Below are 13,512 nucleotides of genomic sequence, written 5' to 3'. Positions count from 1 at the left end.
GAACTGTAAGTGCAGGTCTCCTATAGCAAACCTCAACAGAGCCTGATGTTCCGGGTGAATAGGGACATGAAGATACGCGTCCTGGACATCCATGGACGCCAAAAATTCTCCCTGGTCCAGGCTTAACAGCACTGACCGTAGAGACTCCATTTTGAAATGGTCTACCCACAAATGGACATTCAGTGACTTTAAATTCAGTATTGGTCTGAAAGACCCGTCTGGTTTGGGCACCAGAAACAGAGTGGAATAAAAGCCTTTCTTCCACTCTGCCCTGGGAACCGGGATTATCACTCCCTTCTCTAACAGAGAGTGAGCTGCTCTTAAGAGAGCTGTACGAAGCCGGGCTTCCTTTGGTAAAGCTGTGGGAAAGAATCTTCTCGGAGGAAGACCTTTGAAAGGGATTTTGTATCCCTGGGCTATAATGTCTAACACCCAGGAATCCTGGTCTAATGAAGCCCATGCGTCCCTGAACTGTGATAGACGACCCCTCACCTTTACCACTGCCGGGCAAATCCCCTGACAGTCATGCGGAGGGTTTGTCCTCTCCTTTGGTGACAGGTTTCTTATGGAAAGAACCAAATTTTGACTTTGGGGTCTTACCCCTGGAGGACTGAAACTTTCCCCTAAATGACTGTCCTCGAAAGGACGCACAACCTCTAGGGGAGGGCCGAAAGGATGGCCTAAAAGCAGAAAATCTTGATGTCTGCTTGGCTGCGGGGGCAGGCAGAAAGGTACTCTTGCCACCCGTGGCCTGCTTAATAATCTCTTCTAATTCGGATCCAAATAATAACTTTCCTTTGAAAGCTAATGTTTCTAAGGCCTTCTTAGACTTATTATCTGCTTCCCAGGCCTTAAGCCAGAGTACTCTCCTGGCATTAATAGACACTGTGGAAACTCTGGTCGCCATTTTGAGAGCTTCCTCTTCGGCTTCCAACACATACTCTGCAGCAGCCTTAAGCTTCTCCGCTAGCAACAACACACCAGGATCAGCATGTAAAATGGTGCATAAATCATTGGCCCACTCAATCATGGCCTTAGAGACCCAGGCTGAAGCAATAAGGGGACGTAGGGTGAATCCCACCCCTTCAAATATAGCTTTGAGATTACCCTCCAGCTTTTTGTCCACCGGGTCCTTAAAAGCTGCACCCCCTTGCACTACTGGCACTTTTTCCCAGAGCTCCGCATGAGACTCCGGCATGGGGGTACAGACTTCAGAATCTCTTTGGCATCTGTAGCCTTTTATCAGGAGTTTTCCAAGCTCCCTCCAACAATTCTTGTAAACCTTCATCTAAAGGAAATGTAACAGCTTCCTTACGCTGCCGTTTAAATACACCTTTAGCAGGAGTTTTGTCCTCCACTGAAAGTTTTAAAGCCTGTTTAACAGCTGTAATCAAATCCTCCACCCCTGCGGCTGAGGAATCTTCAGAATCATCACCCTGCTCCCAGGGAATGTCTGCATATGCTCCCTCCTCCTCATCTACCATTAAAGGCACTGAGTAAGACCTTTTAGGGGTCCCTACAGCATCAACATCAATTTTGTCTAGCAAGTCACTAAACCTGTTGATCCCCTTTGCAGTATCCTGCATCACCTGTATGAAGGCAGGATCTGCCTGGGTAAGAGGCAAGGAGCCAGAGGACTGCTTGGATGATGACATAGGTCTCTGAGATTCTACCAAGGCATCCCCCTGTCTGTCCAGCAATTGCACTAAAGCATTAACTGACCTGCCCAGGGCACTAGCCCACGCGGGTTCAATCTGCTCTGCCCTCTGGGGTTCACTCCCCATGGGTCTCACAGCAGCGCAAGCAATACACAAACCGCCCTTGGCCATCTGCTCAGGTACAAATTTTTGTGTACACACATTACAAGCGCTCAGTGTAGTAAGGGCTCCCTCCCCCAAAACCACAGCTTGTTGCTCAGACATGATGTAAAGTAACCCACAGTGCATACAATGTACAACAGCGCTTATACAGAGTCAATGCACACAGCCACTTATCTGTCTGTTGGTTTCAGATGCGGGGAAACGATGCCCAGGAAGTCCAAACACTCTGTCAGGATCTGTAAGCCAGCTCAGCTCCGCTGCAAGCGTTCCGAATGGCGCCAAAACAGAGTGAGGGAAGAGACCAAGTCCCTGCTGCTGCGGGGTCCGTGACTTTTGGCGCCAACCACCCCCAGACAGCCGCTCCCTTAGTAGGATCTCCTAGTTCCAGTATCTCCCCCTCGGCTGGGGACCACTTGGAACATGCCTGTAACAACACGGCTGTCCTCTCATAACAGGAGCTCAGTGTGTAAGCTCCGCAGAAAATGGCCGCCGCCATCACGGAGCGCCTGTCCCCCATGATCCCCACCTAGCGTGAAGCCGGTTTCAGGACGCTCCGGAGCCCAGGCAGCTTCTTAAAAGAAGCTGTAAGCGCTGCACTGGGAGGCCAGACAGCGTCTCCCTTGTGCACAGTGAGCTGACAGGACGCGCTTCTGTCAGCTCCTGCTGCGCTAGCAGTTTGAGGATTCACTAATGAGAACCCTCACACTGTGCCTACCTAGCTAGAGTGAAAGTTAATAAAACAATAAAAATACCCTAACTACTCTAATTCTTCGGCTGCTCCTGCAGCCCTTTAGAATAGCACCCACTCCAGTGGGCACCTAACACGAACTGAAGAGTCCGGGATGCAGTAGAGGAGGAGCCTACCCTCTAAAAGCTTTAGGATAGGTGCCTGGCTCCTTCGGACCCTCCTACATCCCAGTGTTGAGCTGTGTCACCAGGACCATTGAAAGAGAAAAAACGGTTTTGTTTGCACAATAAAGTGTGTGGTGTATTTTTCCGCCTTACCTTGAAATACTGGTACTGCAGCACTATCACAATGGCTTTGCAGGTCTCCGGGATGATGAGGCCCAAAGCTTGCGGGGAGATGAGGGATCCAAACTTCAGGTCAGCAAGAGACCTTAGAGTCACCACCAGCCGTTCCTCAACAAGGATAACCATGCGATACTTGGTATCCTGCTTCTTGATGTAGGGAGTCACCAGACGCAGCAATTCCTGGAAGGTGGCATCATCCAAAAAAAGTTATGGTAGTCACCTGGGTTATTTTCCCTGATATCCGTGAGCAGTGGCATGTGATACAGAGTCTGACGACTCAGTAGCCACCGCTTTTTCAAGCATGATCTTCCTCTCCTACGCTGGGCCCTCTGACACAGCACAGCATAATAGAGCTACCTGCTCTCTTGCTGGTGACGACCCATCACTGCATTCTCCATAGTGGACACTGTCAGTGCCGGGTTAAAAGACACTTTATAATGGCAGGCAAAGCAATGTAAAATGGCTATGTGCAGTGTTCAGCAGGTATACACCAAGCCTCACTAGTCACAAAGCAGAAATACACTGGTTTAAAATGGCTGCTGCTATTCCTATCCCTCAGCTAGTCCAGCCCCTTTATTTTAAATTTCAAAGGCCAATATGACGACGGTCACATGGGGTTCTTGTAAAAAACAGCGATCCAACAGTCTTGTCGCATCGGGATCAGATCAAGATCGTTTCGCAAAAAAACACACCTTTTGCAAATCGTTTGAAGGGAGCTCCCAGGCAGTCCAAGGGAAATCGTTCCATGGTCATGTATCGGTCGTAGACGATCGTGGTCGTTCTGGTGTGTACCCCACATTAGTGACACCGATATTCAGTAACAGGGCAGTCACAAGCAGAAAGCACTGAACAACACTCAACGCAGAAAAAAATGGTGGGTAAATGTTGATGAACAATCCAGCCTTAATAGCAGGAAGGGACCTAAATATACATAGCAGCTAGGAGAAAGGTATGTGAGGTGACAGTAACTCAAGCTTTTTTCTCCCTATGATCAGGCAAGCAAAAGAGTTTAATTGGCCACCCGGCATCTTGTAGGAGGTGGAGGGAGGGAACGAGAATACCTGAGGCAGGCTGTCTGCACTAAGGGAGCACACCTAGCAGTTATCTCACCCTCTGAGGTGGACCCCAGTGCATTGTGCGTCAGTGGTGTCCCGTTCCTAAAGTGACCTGGTGGTCTAGTGTGTAGCAGGGAACACCAGAGCTACCACTATTAGCACCACCAGTAGCCTCTACACCAGCGGCGAACAGCCAAAAGTATTTAGCTCCCTGCAAGCAGAGCGTCACCTATCCCCTTGCTTCTCGGTGGGGGCTCTCAGAGAGGTGTGTGTTTTGTTCCTCCTGGAGTCCACAGCAAGAGTCACCAACCGAATTGCTGGCTCCAAAGTTTTTTTTACCAGCAATGAAGGTATCCTATAGGATGCCTTCCATTGCCTGCTCTATTAAAATAAGAAAATAAAAAATAATTAAAACAATAGTGAACCAATTAAAATGATGTCAACAAACAGCTGCTGGTGGCAAAGTATAGAAGAGAGGAAATTCTGGGCTGATAAAAACAATTAACTATTAGCGTCCAGACACTTCTCCAGGTTACATCCATTGTGATCCTTGTACCCATAGTGGAGGAAGAAGAAAACTATAGTATAGCTTATATTATGCACATGCGTCATCATGCATATAGCCTCAATATGCCATGCAACATAAAAAGTCTGGCTTAAGTGAGCTGCCATGTCCCAAGCAACTCTGCTAACGTTGGGTATAACAACGGATTATGCTTACCGATAATTCCTTTTCTTCATAGAGATCCCATGGCAGCCATTACCTAGGGATTTCATCCCACAGCCTTGAGTTAGACAGGTTACTTTTTTTCCCTGGAACCTCCCCCTCTGGTATAAATCCCTGCTCCTCCCCTTCCTAGGTGTCTTTCGAGTGTCTCCTTAACATCAGGTTCCTAGGGAAAAAAAGAGACAAGGGAGGGCAACTGATGGCTGCCATGGGATCTCTATGAAGAAAAGGAATTATCGGTAAGCATAATCCGTTGTTTTCTTCTACGATCCCCATGGCAGTCAATACCTAGGGAAATACCATAGCAAAGAACAGTCAATACCTAGGGAAATACCATAGCAAAGAACAAAAGAGGGAGGGACCCAGGAATGCATATGTCAAGAATTTTAATTGTCAAGAATTTAATTGTCAAGAACCCCTTGCAGGACCTGAGTTCCAAACCGCGGCAGAGATACATTAAGCTCATAGTGCCTCGCAAACGTGTTTACTGACGACCAGGTCGCCGCCTCACAGATGTCCTTGATTGAAGCCTTCGCCTTCCAGGCCCAGGATGTCGCCACCGCCCTGGTTGAGTGTGCCTTAATTATGGAAGGAACCTCTTTACCTTCTTCCTGATAAACAAAGGTTATCAGCTCCCGTATCCATCTTGAAATGGTCTGTTTTGTTGGTGGTAAACCCTTTCTTGTTCCTTCAGGGATTACAAATAGATTCTTAGCTCTCCTTACATCCTTTAATCTTTCTAGGTATGTAGTAATTCCTCTTACCACATCCAGATTATGCCACGATTCCTCTTCCTTACTTTCAGGATTTGGATAAAACGCCGGTAATGAAATCTCTTGATTGAGATGGAATGATGATATCACCTTGGGTAGAAAGTATGGGTTTGTTCTTAACACAACCCTATCGGGCATGATCTTGATATAAGGCCTCTCTGCCCAGAGTGCTTGGATCTCGCTCACCCTCCTAGCGGAGGTCACTGCCACCAGGAAGACTATCTTCCATGTTAGAAATTTCAGAGATATTTCATATAACGGCTCAAAGGGCTCCTTCACCAATGCTCTCAGAATCAGGATTAAGTCCCAAGGTGCTACAAACGACTTCGTCGGAGGCCTCAACCTCTTGATAGCATTTCCGAACCTTATAATGAGGTCCTCTTCTGCCAACCTTCTGTTTAACAGGACACTTAGTGCCGAGATCTGCACCTTAAGCGTTGCTGTAGCTAGACCATCAAAGAAACCTTTACATAAAAACTGAAGTACTTCCCCTGTAGGTATCTCTTCCAACTCTTCCTTTGATCCTCTCCAATTTATAAAGGCTCGCCATACTCTGTAATATACTGCAGAAGATACATCCTTCCTTGCATGAAGAAGAACTGAAATAGCTTGATCAGAGAGACCTCTTCTTCTCTGAGACTCCCTCTCAATCTCCAGGCCGTTAATGACAATGCTGCTGGGTCTGGGTGACTCTGATGACCCTGCACCAACAACCTCGGCTTTTGTATGGACAACCTGAGTACGGTCGCAAACCAGGCCCTCCTGGGCCAAAACGGTAGTATCACGATAACTTCTACCTGGTCTTCCATTATCTTCTTCAACACTCGGTGAATTAGGGGGAAACAAGTATCCCAGCTGGCACTCCCATTTGACTGAGAAGGTATCCACTGCTGACGTGCGGGGAAGAGAGTATCTTGAGTAGAATTTCTCTACCTTCCTGTTGGTGTGCGTCGCCATCAGATCTATGTCTGGTCTCCCAAATCTCTTCACCACTTCTTCGAATACTCCTGTGACCAATTCCCATTCCCCTGGGGCTACCTTGTTTCAACTGAGCAGATCGGCCAATATGTTCTCCTTTCCTGGAACAAAGACTGCTGTAAGAGATTTTACTGATGCCTCCGCCCATGTCAGTATCTTGGACATTACCACCATTAGATCTTTGCTCTTCGTTCCTCCTTGGTGGTTTATGTACGCTACTACTGTAGTGTTGTCCGAGAAAATTCTTAGATGTGAGTGGACCACCCTGTGACCGAATTCTCCTATTGCTCTCCATACTGCCTCTGCCTCTCTCCAATTTGATGACTTTGCAGTCTCTCTTTCTGACCAAAGTCCCTGGACCGTGTGCTCTTTGAAATGGGCGCCCCAGCCTGACTGACTCGCGTCTGTCGTTATGATCTGAAAGTGGGGTAGATACAGTGACATCGCCCTCTCGTTCAGGCTTGGCTCCATCCACCATTTTAGCGATCTTTTTACTGCCGAATTTAACCTCACTCGACCTGAATGATCGCCTCTCCCCTTTATCTGGGATAGAACGGCCCATTGTAGTTCTCTCATCCTCCACTGTGCCCAAGGCACCACACCAATCGTGGATGACATCATCCCGAATAACTGGACACACTCCTTCACTGGGACTGTCACCTTCACCGCCACCTACTTTGAGAGAGAAGTAATCTTTACACACCTTTCTTCTGAGAGAAGTAGTTTGAAGTTCTCTGTGTCTATTATAACACCTAGGAACTTTATCCTCTGAGCCGGCATTAGTTGGCTCTTCTGAAGGTTGACTAACCAACCATGTTCTTGCAGAACCTCCATCACCACATGCAAGTCTCTTAACACTCCTTCTGACGATGCTACTGCAATGAGGAGGTCGTCGAGATAGGGCCAAATTTGAATCCTTCTTTTTCTGAGAATCTCTATTAATGTCACTAAGACCTTCGTAAAGACCCTTGGGGAGGTTGTCAGCCCAAAGGGGAGGCACGTAAACTGGAAATGTCTGCCCTGTACACAGAACCTGAGAAATCTTCGATGAAAATTTGAATCCTTCTTTTTCTGAGAATCTCTATTAATGTCACTAAGACCTTCGTAAAGACCCTTGGGGAGGTTGTCAGCCCAAAGGGGAGGCACGTAAACTGGAAATGTCTGCCCTGTACACAGAACCTGAGAAATCTTCGATGAAAACAGTGTATCGGGATATGATAATACGCATCTTTCAGGTCCAGAGACACCATGAAGTCCCCCTTCCTGATGCCTGAGGTAATGGTCTTCAATGTCTCCATGCGGAACTTCTTCACCTCTATATACTGATTCAGTAATCGTAGATCTATGATGGTCCTGAAGGCACCTGTAGATTTCTCCACCAGAAACAAGTTTGAATAGAACCCCTTCTTTCTTGCTCTGGCGGCACTCTTTCGATTGCCTTGATTTCAAACAACTGATCCAGAATTTTCAGTAACTCTCTTCTTTCTATGGGAGATGTCGGCATCCTTGACTGAATAAAATGGTCTCCTCTTGGTAGCTGTGCAAATTCTATCCTGTAACCTTCGCGTATTATATTCAGCACCCATTTGTCCTGCACTGAGGTCAGCCATTGCTTTCCGAATCCCAGAAGACGGGCTCCCACGGCTGACGTACCATGATTGTTATTGCTTGGAACCTCTTCTGACATTGGCATGAAAAAACCTCCTAGAGGTGCCGAATGAACCCCTCTGATTGTAGGGTCTTCCTGGCCTGTATGACTTTGCATCTCTATATGTTTGTCTTGCCGATGTAGATACTGGGTACTTAAATTTCTTCTCCTGCGGCAGTTTCAGAGACTTCCTTCCAGTGATGCGATGGATAAGGGCGTCTAGCTTGGAGCCAAAAAGGAATGAACCCTCAAAGGGTAATGCAACCAGTCTATTTTTAGAATGCGTATCTGCCGACCAGGACCTTAGCCAGAGAGCTCTTCTCGTAGCGACACCTGCTGCCATAGATCTAGCCGAAAATTATGTTATGTCCAACGAGGCCTCACACAGAAATTCCACTGCTTTCTGCATACTCTCCAAGTTTTTCAAAATATATGCTCTAGATATCCGTTCCTCGATATCCGAGTGAAGATTCATACTCCAGATCCGTAAGGCCCTAGCCACCGAATGCAATAGATACACTAGCTTTCAATGCCACCGCTGCTGATAGATGTAGCTTCCTGAGGGACCCCTCCATCCTCCTATCCATCGGGTCTTTGAATGAGGCCCCATCCTCCAAAGGGAGGGTCGTACGTGAGGTCACTTCGGCTACCGCCGCATCTACCTTCGGAAGGCCACACCACTGCAGAAAAGACTCATCCTTCACTGGGTACATGCGATCTATACTGAACAACTTCCCCTGTTTCTTTTTCACATTAACCCACTCTTTAGAGATCAGATTCTTCATGACCTGGTGGACAGGAAAATGTCTTGTTTTCTTGGATTTATCCTGAAATAACACAACACATCTTCTCCTTCCACTTGTACCACCGTATCCTTATAGTTCATGGTCTTATAAATATTTTTCAGTACATTCTCCACGATATCAAAGTTAAACACCCTATTCTCCTCTTTAACTTCACCAGACTCATCAGATGACTTATCTTCCACTTCCAGTACTTCCTCTGATGAAATAGATTCAAGCTCAGCCTGAAACCTAGATCTCTTATGACCCTGGCTCTCATTAAACTCCTCCTTAGAAACAAATGACCGCTTCATCCAGTTCATGAGATCCTTCAACATTTTACTGTGACTATCCACAGGTGCTGGCTGAACTTCACAATCATCACATAAGGTTCTTTCTTGTGATCCTTGAAACACTTTATCACATGCCATGCATTTAAAGTCAATATGCTTATTTTTTGCAGCCTTCTTTTTAGGGATAACAGGCACACTGGAAATAGACAGAAAAAGCCTATAACTATCACTCCAAAATAATCACTTTCTCTACACTGATTTTAAACAAAAAACATGAGGCTCACCTCACAGGGACACTATCGGTCCTAGGGGGGGGGGGGGGGCGGAAGGCAGATCCATCTTTAATGCAGTAGAAAAAAACTCCTGAAGCAACCTGCATAAATACACCATGCTGTAACAATGGTTCAATAAGGTATATATGTCCAGATAAGCCATAACCTCCAAGAGGTCTTACCTTTCCTTGTACACAGCCCAGCTCTCTCTGCCCACAGTCTCTAAGAGTAGACTGACATGCATATTATAGCCGATGCTTTTAAAGTAGCAGAGCGCGCCACGAGAAGCGTGCAAACGCCGCTAGGAATTCTGGGGCTTGTAGTCTTCTCATTCCGCCGCAGCACAGGCGGCCGTGCTAGGCGCAACGCCTTGTGGGGTTTGTAGTACTCCGGCGCATCCGACAGGCGGAAGTGACGCGCACTTCCGCCGGGCGCCTGGTGAGACTGAGCGGCATCCTGGGAAACGTAGTTCCATTCCCGCCGCATCCACGCTTTACCCGGCTGGACAGGCAGCGTCAGGCCTGCATCTCTACGCCAGATGCTTCTCCTGCCACAGAAGACATATAGCTGACATGCTTCCTCCGGATTCAGAGCCAGTGAACACATGGACAGAATCCCCACAGGGGTCACGCTCCCATGCTGCTTCCCCCAGAGTGAGCCCTGTATCTAAGAGGTGAGCCAAACCAAAAGTAACACTGCTGATCCTATATAACTAACAAGGAGACAAGAAAAAAGACACATAGGAAGGGGAGGAGCAGGGATTTATACCGGAGGGGGAGGTTCCAGGGAAAAAAAGAAACCAGTCTGTGGGATGAAATCCCTAGGTATTGGCTGCCATGGGGATCGTAGAAGAAATTTATATTTGAAAATGCGCCTTTCAGATGGGCCACTCTTATTAGAGCAGCTCCCGGCGCGCCATCCACCAGAATAGGGCGCGCACGCCTCATTCTCCGCAAAGGGACCCGTGAGACACATGCACATCCCTGTCCACCAGTGCTCGCCGGGTATATAGATATGATGCACTAGCGGACAGAGATTAGCTCCAGCTGTAGTCTCAGACCAAAAACGCACAAGCAGACTATGCTGATGAATTTGATATATGACACTTGTATACTGTTTGACTGGAAAAAGCTGCGGCTGCTACGTCATAGAACTTCATATACAGATTCAGATTGTGTGCCCTAGTCGCATGGCACTTGTGGCAAAGATGCATTTTTCACTGGTGGAATATGCAACCCTTGCATTATGCTTATTGGGGGTTATTTTGGGTTACTCCTGGCAAATTCCTTCTTAGATGGACAAAACCATGTGCACTGCAGGTGGGGTAGATGTTACTTGTGCAGAGAGAGTTAGATTTGGGTGTGGTTTTACTTCAAAGTGAGATCTATATTGCAGTGTAAAATAAAGCAGTCAGTATTTTCCCTGCACAGAAACTAAATAACTCAACCAAATCTAATTCTCTCTGCACATTTTATATCTCTGCCTCCCTGCAGTGCACATGGTTTTGTCCATGTAAGAAGGAACTTGCCAGTAGTGAATCAGAATAAGGCCCATTGTGCTTTCTAGGTTTCTTTTTTTGGTACTTGTGTACTAGCGCGGCGCCAACGATATTTGGACGCACAACATATAATCGCATTGCATGGCATACACCCGATGCGATTTAAAATTGTACAAGCACCCTATACGATGTTTAATATTATATGCACCCTAATGGGGGCTTACAATGTTAAATGCACCCCCACGCCACCCCCACTATGAACATGAGTGGCGGTACGCGCCCTCCGACCTTTTCATACCCCCACTATCCATGTCAGCGTGGAGACGATTTTATACAGTGTGGCGAGCGCAGCAAGCCACCAAGCCCGAAGCGTGGCGAGCCCGGCGCGGGGACGCGTATTACTTTACATGTATTCCGCGTCCGCTTGCCACGATTCTGGCTCGGTGGCTCACCACACTATATAAAATCAACTCCACGCCGACGTGGATAGTGGGGGTATGAAAAGGTCATAGGCCGTGTACCGCCACCGCTCGCCACACTTCGGGTTCACGTTCATAGTGGGGGTGGCGTGGGGGTGCATTTAACATTGTAAGCCCCCATTAGGGTGCTTATACAATTTAAAATTGCATCGCATTGCATTGCATGGCATTGTATGCCATATACAATGTTATACAATTTTAAATTGTATACCATCGGGTGCCAATCGCGTCGCATCGCATACCATCGCATGCCTTATGGTCTGCGATGCGATGGGCGCCGTGCTAATACACAAGTACCCTTTTTTTATTGTGGATTTCTACCTGCTGTAATACAAAATCCTTTGTAAAGTAAGTGTTATTTTTAGTGACTGTAAAGTCCTGCAGAAGAAAAGCAATTTATAAATAAAATTATGCAATATACGGTATATCTATATCTCTAGATCAGTGATTTTTAAACTTTTTTTTAACTAGCGCCACACCAAGCAAGATTTTAAAATTGTTAAGGCTCACCCACAGGGTAAAATACATTGGCCCACACAGGAAAAAAAACAAACCCATTGGGGTAGTCTCTTATTCCCAGGAGACCTGAATGGAGCAGGAAGAGACCAGTGAATATCAGTTGAACTGGGGGTAGTGGTAGCTCTAAATTGGTGTGGACATCTCTAGCTCATTGTACACTTGAGAACAGCTCAAGGCATATTAGTGTGCCGTAGCACAGTGGTTGAAAAACGCTTCGCTAGATCATATGCACAAGCATATTGCATTTAAAGCATTGAAATAGTGACACAGTTTATAAACAATACAGATGCAACATACGCCTACCAAGTTAGTGGACAGGTTTACAAAGTCTGCATAGTCCTTGTTGATGAGCTCAACCATAGCAGTCTTGAGCAGTCTGTAGTAAATCTCTAGATCATCTCGAAGGTCTTCCAGCTGTACACGCTTCCTGCACTCTGATACAAAGTGGTCGACATCAAACGAGTCCTTTTCAAGAGAAAATAAATACATATAAACAGTAGTTTAGACAAGGAGTAAACTTTAAAAGGTTCAAACACAAGATATGTTATTATGTATACAGTTTTCCTGTTATCCCTTTAAACCAGGTCACTCATGAATTAAACAGGTAATCTAGCTCTAGATCACGACATGCAAAACATTAAATTTCTGGGCTCCTGTTTGAGTGGGATACAGGGATACACTATCCCAGACGAAAAAGGCCGATCCGCACGGTTTTCGCCGAAGCTGAATTTCCCCACAGGTGAAAAATCAGCACTGGGATTGAATACCCGAAAAGTTTGCCTGGGATTAAATATCACTCCCCCCCCCAACCCCCGAGTCAGACTGAAATTAAATTTTCTTGATGTGGATTTATCATTGACTGGTAACACCATCAGTGCCTCACTCTATTCGAAGCCAGCTGACCAATCGGTACTTGTTTCCTAGCACGGCGCCCGTCGTGGGTGATCGCATACCTTAAGTTAAGGTAACTTAAGGTATGCAATTGACGCGACCGACCCGATATCCGGCTATTTTTAGCCTTTTTTTACGTCAATGAAAAAATCGCGTTGATCGCATGCCATTATAATGGCATGTGATGCGACCGACGCGATTTTACATAGGAAACAATGTTAAATGGGCCAATGGCCCCGATTTTTTATTGTATAGCCACCCTAATGGGTATTTGGTATGTGAAATGGCCCCCCATTGTTAACGCCACCCCAGTATTGACGCGAACCCGAAGTATGGCGATCGCAGTGAGCCCGCGAGGGGCGGCGGTACGCGTCCTCCGAAATTTTCATACCCCCACTATCCACGTCAGCGTGGAGTTGAATTTATAAAGTGTGGCGAGTGCAGCGAGCCACCAAGCCCGAAGCATCGAAGCATATTTGAAAACCCATGCAGTTCCTCTTCCCTGCCTGGGGTGTCGCTGTCTGCTGTGGTGTTTCTAGCACAGGTCTGGTTTGCATAGCAGTGGTGATATACAGACCACACTGTGCTACAATCACTACAGCAGACAGCGACACCCCAGGCAGGAAGAGGAACTGCATGGGTTTTCAAATATGGCGAGTGCTAGAATGAACACTAAACTAAAAGTAGATATTGAGGAGCTGTTTTTTATTTGTTATGTTATGTATGCATGTTTAAGTCTGTATAT

The 13,512-nt window shown here is 46.7% G+C and overlaps 1 protein-coding gene across 1 annotated transcript in view; it reads right to left on the bottom strand.

The window, feature by feature from the left end:
• The window catches only part of COG2 (component of oligomeric golgi complex 2), a 265,347-nt gene that overhangs the window by 245,159 nt on the left and 6,676 nt on the right, over positions 1-13,512 (bottom strand). The window contains exon 2 of the mRNA XM_083176425.1: positions 12,180-12,341. Coding sequence (XP_083032551.1) covers positions 12,180-12,341 — 162 coding nt within the window. The remainder of the gene's footprint in view (positions 1-12,179; positions 12,342-13,512) is intronic.

This window comes from Crinia signifera, chromosome 3, assembly GCF_055691185.1.
Source record: "Crinia signifera chromosome 3, ASM5569118v1, whole genome shotgun sequence".
Lineage (NCBI taxonomy): Eukaryota > Metazoa > Chordata > Amphibia > Anura > Myobatrachidae > Crinia > Crinia signifera.
The sequence above is the reverse complement of the archived record's forward strand: the minus strand, read 5'-3'. Positions and strand labels throughout refer to the sequence as shown.